General features: G+C 40.7%; 2 protein-coding genes and 1 long non-coding RNA gene across 3 annotated transcripts; 2 read left to right on the top strand and 1 right to left on the bottom strand.

Moving 5' to 3' along the window:
- Positions 1-72: 72 nt before the first annotated feature.
- Positions 73-4401, top strand: LOC149394389 (uncharacterized). The gene is made up of 5 exons (XM_089618333.1): positions 73-78; positions 2070-2972; positions 3080-3467; positions 3605-4231; positions 4313-4401. The coding sequence occupies exons 1-5, from the start codon at positions 73-75 to the stop codon at positions 4399-4401; spliced, it is 2013 nt and encodes a 670-aa protein (XP_089474459.1).
- A 4538-nt stretch (positions 4402-8939) lies between these two features.
- On the top strand, positions 8940-9254 carry LOC149394388 (toll/interleukin-1 receptor-like protein). Its single transcript, XM_089618332.1, has one exon. The coding sequence runs from the start codon at positions 8940-8942 to the stop codon at positions 9252-9254; it is 315 nt and encodes a 104-aa protein (XP_089474458.1).
- Positions 9255-13201: 3947 nt separating this feature from the next.
- On the bottom strand, positions 13202-13971 carry LOC149394387 (uncharacterized). Its single transcript, XR_016299694.1, has 3 exons — positions 13814-13971; positions 13606-13722; positions 13202-13315 (listed from the first exon to the last, which is right to left on the bottom strand). It is a non-coding gene; the product is annotated as an uncharacterized LOC149394387 (long non-coding RNA).
- Between the last annotated feature and the right edge of the window lie 1831 nt (positions 13972-15802).

Below are 15802 nucleotides of genomic sequence, written 5' to 3'. Positions count from 1 at the left end.
TGACTTCGTCGACCTTCAATACAAGAAGTCTATTTTTTTTTTTTTTTTTTTTAATGTGGAAAGGAGAAATAAATGGCTGTCTCACCAGCGGGTCCCATAAACCCAAGTTGATTTTTGCCCAACGGTATTTCACGACAGTTCTTTAATCATTTATGTTTATTTATTGCGAGTAGGATTAGGAAAACTTGATAAAGCAAGCTTGATAAAACATGTGATTTGAAAATCAAACCATGTTTTGGTTCCCTTAGGAAAATCAAACATCTCACCATGTAAAAAGTCCAAATTATCCTTAAATGAATTTTTTTTTCAAAATCAATCATTCACTCACTCACTCCCCTCCCCTTCCCTTCCCTTCCCTCACGTGTGGTTTTTCAATGGGAAACTTGATAAAGCAAGCTTGATAAAGCAAGCTTGATAAAGCATGTGATTTGAAAATCAAACCATGTTTTGGTTCCCTTAGGAAAACCAAGCATCTCACCATGTAAAAAGTCCAAATTACCCTTAAATGAATTTTTTTTTTCAAAATCAATCCTTCACTCACTCACTCCCCTTCCCTTCCCTTCCCTCACGTGTGGTTTTTCAATTCTGAAACAAAAATAAACGCACAGCCCTCCCTCCCATACCTTCCCTTTTCAATTCAAAACCCAAAAGAAAAAAGAAACCGAGCCCTCTTCTCTCAGTTTCCTTCCTCGTCAGTTCCCTTCCTCGTCAGTTCTCCGTCGTCAGTTCTCCCCGTCGTCGCCAATCGTCATTTCGGTCCTTCGTCGCCAGTCCAGCATCCTCGCGAACCAACAGAGCCCTCCAGCCGAGTCGCGAACCAACCGAGCCCTCTCTCGCGAACCAACCGAGCCCTCGCCGCCAGTCCAGCCGAGTCGCGAACCAGACGAAAATGGTGAGTTTGTTTTGAGTCCCATTGTTTTAGGGTTTGTTAATGGTTTCATAATTATTTAGAGGTTTCTTCGATTATGAGTTTTTAGGGTTGTTTAGAATATGTTTCGGAGATTTTGGGTTTGATGGTTTGAAGTTTCGATGAATTTTTGGTGATCTTAATTGTTTTGATATGAAATATTGGGTATTATCGGTGTGAAAGTTTGGGATGTAGTTTTTTTTAGACATTTCGGATTTTTTGGCTGTGAAGTTCATAGCGGTTTAAAGGGATTTATGAAGATTTAAGTTTGCGTTGGATTTTTGGCTATGGATTTATTTTTGAAATTTTTTTTCAGAGTTTTCAGTTAGGTTATGTGAAGGATTTCATAGTTTATAGTTAGTTTTTGTAAATGATTCCAGAGTTTTCAGTTATTTTATGGAATGGATTTCAGAGTTTTCAGTTAGGTTATGTAAAGATTTCAGAGTTTTCAGGTATTTTTTGTAAATGATTTCAGAGTTTTCTGTTAGTTTATGGAATGGATTTCAGAGTTTTCAGTTAGGTTATGTGAAGGATTTCAGAGTTTTCAGTTATTTTTTGTAAATGATTTCAGAGTATTCAGTTATTTTATGGAATGGATTTCAGAGTTTTCAGTTAGGTTATGTAAAGGATTTCAGAGTTTTCAGGTATTTTTTGTTAATGATTTCAGAGTTTTCAGTTATTTTATGGAATGGATTTCAGAGTTTTCAGTTAGGTTATGTAAAGGATTTCAGAGTTTTCAGGTATTTTTTGTAAATGATTTCAGAGTTTTCTGTTATTTTATGGAATGGATTTCAGAGTTTTCAGTTAGGTTATGCAAAGGATTTCAGAGTTTTCAATTATTTTTTGTAAATGATTTCATAGTTTTCAGTTATTTTGGAATGGATTTCAGAGTTTTCAGTTAGGTTATGTAAAGGATTTCAGAGTTTTCAATTACTTTTTGTAAATGATTTCAGAGTTTTCAGTTATATTTTTTTATGGATTTCAAAGTTTTCAGTAATTTTTTGTAATGGATTTGAGTTAGTTTATGTTATTTTTTGGAATGGATTTCATAGTTTTCAGTTAGTTTATGTAAAGGATTTCAGAGTTTTCAGTAAGTTTTCAGTGATTGAATCTTTATTTCGAACTTTTCTCACTTGTATGACAACTTATCATTTTTTTGTAGGCACCGAAATATGAGTTGGTAGTCCCCATCTGTAAAGAGTACAGTGGGCAAATAAGTTTCAGAGGCAGCGGGTACTTGAAGGAAACAAGCGCACGATTTATAGCATTCGGATTACAGGCTAGGTTGAAGGACACACAATTTAGTTGGATCGATTCCCCTTCCGTTACGGGGTTAAACTTTAATGGTGTGATTATAGACCAACTTCTCCAACGGCGCATCAAGCAAAGATATGCGGATGCAATTTACTTTGGTATCGGTAAGAATCGTATCCGTTTCGGAAGAACCGAGTTTGCTTTGACAACGGGACTGAAGTTTAGTGCGCTTCCGTCAACGGAAGAATTCGAGAAGCACCTTTCAAGCAACCGTTTGTTGAAGACGTATTTTCCTGACCCCGAACACGTTGATGACAACGACAAAAAACTTCACAAGGCACCGTCTGTTGCTAATTTAGAGGCAGCTTTTCTGAAGTGCACGAACGAAGAAGACTGCTACAAGCTCGGACTGTGTTTGATTGTGGAAGGCGTGATACGAGGGAAGGATAGTTGGCAAGGTATTTGGGAGGAGTTGTTGAGTATGGTTGATGAGCTCCCATACTTTATGGCGTTTCCGTGGGGCCACATTAGTTGGGCTGCCACTCTCGAGGGGTTGCTAGCGACGGACCCGAAACACCTTCGTAGCTTATACGAGAATCGAGGTAAGAAGCAGAAGAAGGTTCAAGACGCAAAGTATGTGGTCAACGGGTTTCTTCATGCGGTTCAATTTTGGGCGTACGAGGCCATAGAGTTTGTCGGTGTAGAGTACGGCAAGAAGTTGAGCGAGAATAGCATTCCGAGAATGCTCAAATGGGTGAGCATGAAACAAGCAAGACAGAAGGGGTTCACAAAAAAGTTAATCCGACAAAGCGTATGTTTTCTCACTTTTTTTCTTCGAAGATTTTATGTACATTTTCAGGTTCATTTCGACGTTTTACAACTATTATGTATGATTAATTTCGAAGTTTTGTTTTATAGGTGGAGGCAACACCGACTCTTGAGCCTACCGATGGTGAGAAGAAGTATCTCTCCATACTCGAGAGACACTCATCTAGTATACCAGAATATCCGGGTTACAATTCTGTTGTAGCGCACAAGAAGTCTGCGTACGTGAATGAAGAGGGCGTTGGCCCACCACGTGGAGATGAGAATTTTTCAATACTTGAACGACGTTTGAGTGATGTGGAGCAGAATGTTAAGAAAATGTGTAGGGAGCCGAAGCGCATGAGGAAGCAAATCATGAGGTGGCAAAAAGACACGACTGAGAAACTCGATTATTTGGTAAGTGTCGTCCCGGGAAGCGCTACACAAGAAGAAAGGTATCCATCGGAGAAGTTTCCACGGCGGAGGTCACCATCGCCACATGGTAATCTGTCTCAACTGTGAATTTCGAAGTTTTTAATTTTATATTGTTAATGATTTCGGAGTTTTATGGCTTTTTTTATATACTGTTTCGAATATTAGTTATTAATTTTTGGTGTTTTGTGACATAATTTTTGGCAGTGGTGAATGATGAAGGTTTATTTTTTGATCCTGACGAAGCTGTCAATATTCATGATGAAACTTTGGACCCTCCGGATGATGATATCGGTAATGGTGAAGAAGAAGAAGATGGTGAGGAGGAAGACGATGAAGATGATGACAACGATGAAGATGATGAAACTTTGGACCCTCCGGATGTCAACGACGGAGATGATGACAACGACGAAGATGATGAAGAGGAAGACGATGATGGTGAGGAAGACAAGGATGAAGGTGACGGCAGCAATGAAGAGGAAGAAGATGAAGACGATGATGACGAAGGGATGGCAGCCCCCGAGACGACAAGCAACGTGGCAGCCCCGGAGACGACAAGCACCGTGGCAGCTCCCGAGACGGCAAGCGAGACGGCAGCCCCCGAGGCGGAAGCCCCCGTGGCAGCCACCGAGACGGCAACCACCGTGAACGCCCCCGTGACGGCAACCACCGTGGCAGCCCCCGTTGACGACGACGACGACTTCGTCAACCCTCCGGCGAAAGAGACGGCAAGAACTGTGGCAGCCCCCACGACGGCAACCTTTGTGGCAGCCCCCGATGACGACGACGACGACTTCATCAACCCTCTGGCGAAAGAATCTGTCCGCGTCTATGGTAAGTTCTCAATTTTCAAACTGTTTTGCCTATATTTCATGGTTTATGTTCTTTTTAATTATTTTATGTTGGATTGTGTAGTTTCGAAGAGAAAGAGCAAGCGGCCCATAAAGTATGATGATTACACTCCGTTGAACACAGCCAAACTGAAAAGCCTGAAAAAGGGGTGATGAAAATTACTTTGATAGTGTTGGAGGCTAGTTTTTTGGATGAAAATTGGGTTTGTAATGTTTGTTGATAATTACTTTGGTAGTTTTGGAGACTAGTTTTTTGGATGATATTTTGGTTTGTAATGTATACATGAATAACCCGAAATGTCTGAAATCCTTGACAAAAAATTACTGAAATGTCTGAAATCCTTGACAAAAAATGACTGAAATGTCTGAAATCCATTACAAAAATGAACTGAAATGTCTGAAATCCTTGACAAAAAATTACTTAAATGTCTGAAATCCATTACAAAAATGAACTGAAATGTCTGAAATCAAGCACATAAACTAACTGAAAACTCTGAAATCAAACACATAAAATAACTTAAATGTCTGAAATCCATTACAAAAATGAACTGAAATGTCTGAAATCCTTGACAAAAAATTACTGAAATGTCTGAAATTCATTACAAAAATGAACTGAAATGTCTGAAATCAAGCACATAAACTAACTGAAAACACTGAAATCAAACACATAAAATAACTTAAATGTCTGAAATCCATTACAAAAATGAACTGAAATGTCTGAAATGCTTGACAAAAAATTACTGAAATGTCTGAAATCCATTACAAAAATGAACTGAAATGTCTGAAATCAAGCACATAAACTAACTGAAAACTCTGAAATCAAACACATAAAATAACTGAAATGTCTGAAATCCATTACAAAATGAACTGAAATGTCTGAAATCAAGCACATAAACTAACTGAAAACTCTGAAATCAAACACATAAAATAACTGAAATGTCTGAAATCCATTACTAAAATGAACTGAAATGTCTGAAATCAAGCACATAAACTAACTGAAAACTCTGAAATCAAACACATAAAATAACTGAAATGTCTGAAATCCATTACTAAAATACTATGAAATGTCTGAAATCAAGCACTTAAAATAACTGATGGTGAGAAATCCATTACATACAATACTACTGACGAAAAGTACACGACTTCCTATTATGTCCTCTACCTCCACAAATACTACATTTGCGCTGAACAACAATTACTTCACCTTGAGACGGCAAACGTTTGATCTTGCGCCGTCCTCCTTTGCTCTTCTTCTTCGGCCGACCGGCGGGGTTTTTCGCAACAGGTACCTTTACCTCCATATTCAACAGCTCTTCTGGAGCATTTCACTCGTGTTCAGGACCACAAGGGTACACAGCATCCATGTAGGCTGCTCTCCAACTTTCTACTCGATAGAAAGGGTGACACAATGAATACACATCGATGTTACGCTTTGTTGCGACACACGTCGCATGCATGCAAGGGAGACCAAGAAGTTGAAACAACCCGCATGTGCATTCTTTTGTCAACATGTTTACCGTGCCATCCTCGTCTCCATCGAGTACTAAGAACTCATGTTGCGTAACGCCCGAATATTGCAAATGGCGACCCTTTTGAACTTGAAGTCGTAAGTCCTCATCAAATTTTGGACTCAGTTTGGTCTTCGTATTTCCAGATTTTTCTCTTCGTCTGATATGAAACAAAGATCTGACAGGGAACCGATGGTCTCTCTCAGTTTCCGAAGGAAATAGGTCCAAGAGTGATTATTTTCGGTGTCTACAACAGCAAATGCAAGTGGAAACAATTGGTCATTTGCATCTAATGCAATCGCTGATAATATCTGCCCTCCGTACTTTGTCTTCAAGAAACTACCATCGATACATATCACAGGTCGACATGATGCAAATCCCCGTATACAAGCTCCAAGGGCCCAAAAACAGTACCGAAATCGACTTCCAGAGTCAAGAAAAGGTCAGTAACCGAACCTGGATTTTTTTGTTCTAATGCGTAGAAGTAAGCAGGTAACCGCTTGTATGACTCATCAATTGTACCCCTTATGTACCCAATTGCCGTCTCCTTGCATCTCCAAGCCTTCTCGTAACTCAAATTTATCCCATACTCCTTTCGTACATCTTCTATGATATTCCTTGGTGTATATGATGTCGATTGAAGACTATACTTATGCTTGATAACATGTCCTACAATCCATGGTGCAGCTTGAAGTTGGCCACTAGCAAGGGCATCAATCGAACAAGTATGTGCAGAAACATACACACTCACTTCGAACATATCACTGTTTGGTAGTTTATTCCCTCTCAATTTCCAAGTACAATCACCAGCTTTGCACTTGACTACCCACCGACTCTTGCTTGTTTCGAAGACCCTATACTGAAAGCTCTTTCTCATGGAAAGCATGGCAACTTTAGTTTTCAAATCAAACTTGTTCTAAAAAATTTGCCCAACACATATGTCCGAAGAACTGCCAGTGGATGAAGGCGTACTTACATTTTCCTCCAAATCGGGAATTGAAACATGTGCATCCCATAATTTCGACTTCTTCTGAGGCGTCGCCGGTACTGGCTCTGACATAGGAATATCATTATCATTCACAACCGGATCATCCTCGCAATAGAATCCTCTTGCATCAAAATCTTCCTCATCATCGCCACCCTCATCTTCCTCATCATCATCATCCTTATCTTCCTCATCACCTTCTTCATCGCATGGCGCCTGAAAATCATTCACCTCGACGCTAATACCTAAGCATGCTACCTGAGAATTTGGGGTTGGTGATACTGCCCTTCTTAGAGTTGTACTGAGAGCTGCATCAACAATGTTTCTTTTCACGGGTGTTACGCACAAGGAAATCCTCAGCTTGGAGTGACCAGAATTCTCTAACATAAATGACGTCACACTAGCGTCTGATGCCAAAATGAGAGGAGGCATTGGTCTTCCAGCCCAAACATACGCAGCTTCAAGTTTCAAATCGTATAACGACTCATCGACACAAAAAGCTTCGTACATAGCGATTAATAGCTTCGCCCAAGATATGTCTTTCGCGAGTGCACGCAGTTCGAATCGCGATTCATTAGTATATTCCCATTTTGTACCTTTGTTCACCCAAGTACCATCAAATAAACAACATATATTAACGTTTGAACCTGTTAAGAAGTTAAAAAGTATACATTAGAAGTCAAATCTGTACAAGTTAAAAAGTTCGAAATGAAATCGAAATAACAGCTATAAACTTCGAAACTACAGACAACAATTTCTAGTTAAAAAGTTCGAAATGAAATCGAAATAACAGCTATAAACTTCGAAACTACAGACAACAATTTCAAGTTAAAAAGTTCGAAATGAAATCGAAATAACAGCTATAAACTTCGAAACTACAGACAACAATTTCAAGTTAAAAAGTTCGAAATAAAATCGAAATAACAGCTATAAACTTCGAAATTACAGACAACACTTTCAAGTTAAAAAGTTCGAAATGAAATCGAAATAACAGCTATAAACTTCGAAATTACAGACAACACTTTCAAGTTAAAAAGTTCGAAATGAAATCGAAATAACAGCTATAAACTTCGAAATTACAGACAACAATTTCGAACTTTTTTCTGGATCCAACATGACGAACTCAAACTCTTTTTCTCAGGAAATCAAACATCTCTCTTACAAAATATCATCGAATTAGGGATCGAAACTTACCTATTTTTCTTCTCTCAACTGTTTAACTACATAGAAGGCTCAAAAAATTTGAGTTTAAACGAATTAGGGCGTGGGCATCGTAACCTTCGAAATGCAATCGAAATAACAGCTATAAAGTTCGAAATTACAGACAACAATTTCGAACTTTTTTCCAGATCCAACATGACGAACTCAAACTCTTTTTTTTTCAGGAAATCAAACAAATCTCTTACAAAATATCGTCGAATTAGGGATCAAAACTTACCCATTCGTGCGTGGGGGTTTGCCGTGCGTGGAGGTTGGCCGTGCGTGGGGGTTTGGGACGGGAAGGGCTCGGTTTTTTTTTTTTTTTTTGGGTTTTGAATTGAAAAGGGAAGGTATGGGAGAGAGTGCTGTGCGTTTTTTTTTGTTTCAGAATTGAAAAACCACACGTGAGGGAAGGAAAGGGAAGGGGAGTGAGTGAGTGAATGATTGATTTTGAAAAAAAAATTCATTTAAGGGTAATTTGGACTTTTTACATGGTGAGATGCTTGGCTTTCCTAAGGGAACCAAAACATGGTTTGGTTTTCAAATCACATGCTTTATCAAACTTGCTTTATCAAGTTTTCCTAGGATTATGTACCAACGGTATTTGACAATTTCAGTGCCAAATGTGGCTGTGGATGGAAGTATTGTCAACTTGGGCTTATGGGACACCGCTGGTGAGACAGCCATTTATTTCTCATTTCCACATAAAAAAATAAGAAAAAAAAAATTAGACTTCTTGATTTTCTGATTTTTTTTAATTTTTTGTATTGAAGGTCAAGAAGACTATAGTAGGCCTCTGAGCTACGTACAGAGGCGCTGATGTTTTTGTGTTGACTTTCTCTTTGATTAGCAGAGCAAGTTATGAGAATATTCTCAAATAAAACTAGCCACACCGACGAAGTCAGTCTAATCATTTTTTTTTCCTCTATCTATTTTGATGATCGTTTAGCCATTTCAGATTAAAAAAAAAAACGGTAGATATTAGTAATCGTTCCCGTATGGCTTCTTCGAGTAGCTCTGTAAAAAAGTACGACGTGTTCGTCAGTTTTCGTGGAGAGGACACACGATGGGGCTTTACCAGCTTTCTTTACGATGCTTTGTGTGAAAAAGGAATAAAAGCGTTCATAGACGAGGAGGACCTCAAGAAAGGAGACGAGATCTCGCCTGTGCTTTTGGAAGCGATCGAGGCATCGGCGATCGCGGTAATTGTGTTCTCAGAGAACTATGCCGAGTCTTCATGGTGTCTGGACGAGCTCAACCATATCGTCCATTGCATGAAAGACAAAAAACAGCGTGTTTTTCCGGTGTTCTGATGAGTGCGTATTTTACGTACGAATCCGCTCTCATTTGACTTGGATTTAGCGCGTTCTCAAGTGTTTTTGATGGTTTTAGTGTGGTTATAGTGAATTTCGGGTCAACATAGATAAAAAGTAGCTGTCGGGTCACATATCGATGGAACAGAAGTAAAAGCGACGAATTTGGAGTCAAAATGAAGAAAATGAAGATTTGGAGGCTGGTGGGCAAGACCTCGCGGCGCGACCTCAGTGATCACGAATTCTCGCGCCGCGACCTGAAGACCTCGCGCCGCGACCTCCGAATTTTCACGAGCACAAAAAGTTCCAGGAGCTTCTCGCGGTGCGCCTCGCTGTGATCTCGCGCCGCGACGTACGAAGACGGAAGCCTCGCGCCGCGAGGATGGATGGCACGCCGCGAGACGACGAATCCTGACGAAAATAAAGTCGAATTTTGACTTAATCCTAGCCGTTGGATCGTTTTTTAAGGCCCAGATCAGTCCAAAATTGTACTTCGACCTAAACCACTATAAAACATAACTCAGCCTCTATTTTTAGGTTACGCTTTATTTTATTATTGTTTTGGAGAGCTTTTGCAACAGAGAGAAAGCTTATCAACGGAATTGACAAAATCCGATCAGCCGGAACTCCATTAATAGTTTTTCTTCTTCCTTCTATTTATTTTCTGCTCTTAATTTACTATTGTGTTCTTGAATTCCTTTCTCGTTATAATCATGAGATCTCTTCGTCATTCTATGCTAGTTTTATTGCTTTTAATCACTCTCCTTGTGTTGATCATGGTCATGAACACCGTTAGAGGCTAAGTCTTTAGCGGGGTTACGATGTAGTCGGGGTTAGATATAGCTTAGGGGTTTCGTTAGGGTTTGATTAGTTATTAACTGTTTCATGAATATGTTTGCTTGTGTGGAAGTGTTCTTAATGCATTCTTTAGCTTGATCACCTTTAGAATTGTTTAATTGGAGTTTTTAGCTGCTCGAGAGAGAGTAAAAATTCGTGCCCTTTTTCACTCATCACATTGTTTTAGGTTGCTTGACGGCTTAGACGAGTGTGTAATCGTTAGAATTCTCGCGTTTAGTGCATGTGGTTGTTTTAATAGGATTAGAGGCCGAGAAGATAAGTAATCCGATAATTGCATAGGTTCGCTAGATCACTCGAGAGAGGCTAGGGAATATTAATGAGAGAATGAGATTAGCTTACATAGGAATAGTTGTAATTGTTCGTTCCTGAAACCCCGATGCTGTGTTACCTGGTGAAATCGTAACCCCGTAGTTTTCTTTGCTTGTTATCTCGTGTTTGTTTCTCTTTTATTTTTACGTTAATTCATTTGCTAGTTTTATAAACGCATCCATCAACAAATCTGTGAAATCAATTTGCTTTAGGTTGTTTAACGTCGCTATAGTAACTAGTCTCTGTGGGATCGCTATCCGTTACTTACGTAACACTATTACTTGTTCGATACGTCCACTTGCGTGCTAGTTATAAAAATATCGCAACAAGTTTTTGGCGCCGTTGCCGGGGACTTTTTACGATAGCGTCGAAAAATAATTTACCTTGCCATTTGATTTCGTTACACGTTTCCTAACTTGGCGTGTCATTTTCTCTGTTTTGAAGGTGCATGCGGAGTGAGGGAACATCAAACCTCGTTCCACTAAATCTTGAGATCGAAAAATTCTGCAAGACAAACAGAAAGCAGTCAAAGGAACGAGCAATGGGAGATAAAGCGAACGACGCAGCGAACGAAGAGCCAAAGACCCTATTCCAATATGGGTTACCACCAGCCGACGCTGCGCAATCGGCAATCACTCTCCCGGCTCTTGCGGGTAACCAGAATTTCAAGATCAAGACCGGAATAATTCACATGGTCCAAGCGAATCAATTCTCTGGATCACCTGCCGAAGACCCGCAAGACCATTTGATGAACTTCGTCGAGATCGCAAACACGTTCAAGCTCCACAACGTGTCCGACGAAGCCATTCGCCTCCGCCTCTTCCCGTTTTCACTACGGGACCGAGCCAAGACGTGGCTAAACTCCCTCCCGCCGGGTTCCATCACCTCGTGGGCCGACTTGCGCATCAAATTCATCTCAAAGTTCTTCCCGTTCGAGAAGATGCACAAGAGACGCAACGAGATCCATTCGTTCGCCCAATACGACGGGGAGTCACTGTTTGAAGCATGGGGGCGCTTCAAGGAGTTAGAGAGGAGGTGTCCCAATCATGGCATTCAAGGGTGGATGATGGTGCAGATTTTCTATGGCGGCCTCTCACCATCGTCTCGCACCCTAGTCAACACGGCCGCGAGAGGGTCGTTCTTTCAGAAGACAGAGGAGGAAGCTCACAGCATTCTCGAGGAGCTGGCTTACAACAACGACCAATGCCCGTCCGAGCGGCGCATCTTGAAGAATATGCCAGTCACTCCCGAGATGAAGCTGATGAAGGCACTGGCAGCACAGGTGGCGGATCTCACAAAGTCAGTCCAGGGACAGAAGGCCTCCGTTCAAGCCGTGCACACCCCTGAAGTCTGTTTCTGGTGCAACGGGCAGCACAATAATGACGAGTGCACTTATGGGGACAACGGCCAGCAAGCCAACTTCATCAACAACCACTAGTACAAAATAGACCTTTGGGTGCGACTTTTTTCGCACCCAAAAGTCAATTTTCGCACCCAAAGATATCTTTAGGTGCGACTTTGGGTGCGACATTTCCGCACCCGAAAGTTCGCACCTAAAAGTCTTGGGTGCGAAAAGTCGCACCAAAAAGTCTTGACTTTCGGTTGCAACATTTCGGTGCGACTTTCCGCACCTAAAGTCGCACCTAAAATGTCACCAAAATCCGTGGAAAAGGCGGGTAAAAGAGCATTGGGTGCGACAAAGTCGCACCCGATAGTCAAAAGTCGCACCCGATAGTTAGTTTTGGGGAAAAAAATAGTGCTTTAGACGTCGCTCTATTATAAAGTGACTTTAAATCTTTGAAAAATGTAATTGTTAACTGTGATTTAGTTGTCATCTGATTTGAAAGTGACTTTGATTCTTAATTTATTTATAAAATAAAATGCAATTAAATGACATTACTTGATTTAATTTAATGAAACCTGTTATAAGAAATTAAGCAATTAAAAATAAAAGGCTGAATGAAACTTGTTATATTGAATTGCTTAATTGAAAAATAAAAATTATACCTAAATGGTCCATAATACACAGAATGATAAACTCGGCTCACTCCTCTATTAACCAAGTCTCTCATAACTTTAACGACCACTTCGACTCCTTTCGAGGCGAGAAGCTTCTGGAAGCTCCTCCGCGCTCCCCTCTGAGTCGCCACTATGGTGGGAGCCTCGGACATGTCCCACAGCTTCGCTTCCTCAGGAAGATCCAGGCTCTAACTCATCACTATCCGCATCGGCATATGCCCGCCTCCGTGCCTAGCCGTCAGCCTCGGATCTAAATCCAACACCACCAATGACCACACAAACATATATAATATAACGAATTTAAAAAAAAAAAAAAAATTTACTTACCATCCCTTCGCACGGTGTTTCCTCCGACAACAACCGCGTCGCTGCGACCACGCAACTCGAAAACTCGGCTTCTTGATTCTTTGCTGCTTATCCAGGCCGCGTGTCCGCTGCTAGCCGCTATTTTTCCTGTTTGGAAAGTGACTGAATAATAAGTTCGTTGAAGATTTGATGCTTGGAAATATTAAAATAGACCCACCAAATATAGGAAACATTATTCATCTGCATTGAGAAGAGAAGGCTTAAGAAATATTATTCCTGTTTGTTTTCCATGTCAAATTGCAAGCAACACAACAACCATTTTTTTCGACTTTTTTTTTTCTCAGATTTTCAGCTATATGATCGATGAGTGAAATCAACAAAACAGAACTCAAAATTCTTACGAGGGTACATACATTTTCCCAATATACCGGGCAGATGATCCTATTAACACATACCTTTGAAGTACTTTTGGTGCACTCCTGAGAAAAATGACCTTCTTCGCCACACTTAAAACAAGAACTAACTTGATCCATATTTAAAGCTTCTCCCGCTCTTTTCCTTGAACATGACTGTATAAAAAAAAGAGTTTGCGAAATAACAATTTGTAAAATGCAAAACCATAAATGCATACAGGAAGCTAAATTCGTTCACAATAATCAAGATGGACATTAGTGTGTCCAAAATATACGACACTGCAAGCAAAAAGAAAGCTTGAAAAGATAGCTAATATGAAATCCGAGCAATCATCTTCAAAACAAATTCAGTAACAAAAATAAAACTATTAATCATTTGTCATATGCTAGAGGCCTCGTCCTAGGAAGAAAAAGTCATTATCATGACCACATTATGCATTACTTACCAAGCCAGTATGTCCCATTTGACCACATCTGTAACAAGAAACTTGTTTTGGGCAAGAATCCACATAATTAGCGCAGCATAAATGTCCAAGCTTCTTGCACACATAACATCATATTTCCTGCTTAAGATCCCATAGATGAAGTGCACAGTGAGAAACAAAAGTCAAATTATATAAACATTAAATATCACATAAAACATATCCTAACAACCTTAAGATCTTCAAGGTCATAATCACTTCGACATGAAAACATATCATGACCGCTGTCTCCACACTTCAGACATATCTTTGATGTTGCTGATATGCTTTTGTACTTATCTGGACAGTCTTTAGCACGGTGTCAAGTTTTCTTGCAGATATAACAATCTTGTCCCTGCGGTATATGATAATTCATTTCAGTACAAGGATAGAGAAATCACTAAAAGAACGCAAAGCATTTAATGGGAATTCTTACCATGAAGCCATGTTCTTAACAAAAAGAAGTTTATATCCATAGTCAAAATCGTAATAAATCAATGCAAATCTCTCTCGAGATCGCACAAGAAGTTGAGAGGGGGTACAAACAGAGAATGACACAACAAGGCATGCAAGTAAGACAAATGGACTACACAGAACTGTTTTTTACTCGAAAAACTATACCTATTACCAAGAAAATCAGCACTTCTTTTTATTAGAAAACTTAATCAACTCAACCAAATCTAACTAAGCAACAACAAACTGAAATTACACAGTTGGATTAGCATCATGTGAAGATAAGTAAAAAAGGGAAGTTGCTGAACTCAAGCAAGTGGGCCTTAAAATTTATCGCACAACATCAGATTCAAGTCATAATTCGAATATAAGAACTTACACAATGAACCACACGGCCAAGTGACCAAAATCAACCAAATTCGTCCAAAAATTTAACCCATCCAAGAAATCTGAAATCAAAGGACAAATTCAAGTCATAACCATCAAAATCGAGCTCAATGAACATCACAACCAAGCCAAAACCTCAGATTTCACTCCGAAATCAAAACCCCCAAATCAAACTCTCAACCCTAACTTTCGAAATTCTTGGCTGAGAATGAAATCTCCTTCCTTGCTCGCGAAATCAACTCCCGGACGTTACTTTTCTCGCTCTCCGGCGTCTCCTCGTGGGCGGCGTGCTCAGCGGCTCGTGGCGGCGCTCGCTTCTTCTCAGCCCACGCGCGCGTCCAGTGGCCCGGTCTCGGTGGCTGTCGGCCTCGCTCTTCCTCCGCGGGCTCACTCCCTCGCTCTCTTCCTCTCTCTCGGTCTCTCGGTCTCCATCGGCCGATACTCTTCTCTCGGCTCTCTCTCTCTCTCTCTCTCTCTCTCTCATTCTCTCGATCTCTCTTTTTCCCTTTCTCTATTTCTATTCTTTTCTTCTTTCTTTTTTCCTTTCCCGATTCTTTGGTGAAAACAAATAAGAGGGAATCCCTAAAAAAACAAACAAATAAGAGGGAACAAAATCCCGCTAAATTTTTAGACCAAATGTTTTGGACTTTTGTCGCACCCACAGGTATGTTTTGGACTTTTGGGTGCGACTTTGTCGCACCCAAAGGTATGATAAACTTTTGGGTGCGACTTTTCGCACCCAAATTTAAAAAAATCAGCGAAATTTTTTGTGCGACTTTAGTGACATTTGGGTGCGAAAAGTCGCACCCGAAAGTAATTTTGGTGCGACTTTTAGGTGCAAAAAGTCGCACCCAAAAATCATCCGCACCGAAAAACTGTATTTGTTGTAGTGAACAGGCCGCCCCAAAACAACTACAATCAAGGCCCAAGGAACAACTACCAGAATGGGGGATGGAGAGGTCCCCAAAACAACATGCCGATGCAACCCGCGCCTCAAGCCCAGCCTCGTCCACCACAGAATCAGCCCCGACCACCGCCATACCAGCCTCCTCCATTTCGGGCGTACAAGGGCGAGACAACCTAGAGGAGCTCATCGCCAACTTGGCCACGTCAACAACCGCCTTCATAAACTCCACCACCGAGTTCATGCACGAAACGAAGACGTCTCTCTCGAACCAATCGGCGCAGATCCGAAATCTTGAGACGCAGATGGGGCAACTGTCGACCGCGGTTAACTCACGACCTCAGGGAACGCTTCCGAGCAACACCGACATCAACCCCAGGTCACAAGTCAATGCCATTACACTCAGAAGCGGACATGTGATTGACAACTCCGGCAAGA

The sequence above is a fragment of the Urtica dioica genome, chromosome 6 (genome assembly GCF_054948205.1).
Source record: "Urtica dioica subsp. dioica isolate 48M chromosome 6, U.dioica_male_clone48M_v1_H2, whole genome shotgun sequence".
NCBI classification, from domain to species: Eukaryota; Viridiplantae; Streptophyta; class Magnoliopsida; order Rosales; family Urticaceae; genus Urtica; species Urtica dioica.
Note: the sequence above shows the minus strand (reverse complement) of the source record. Positions and strands in the feature narration are given on the sequence as shown.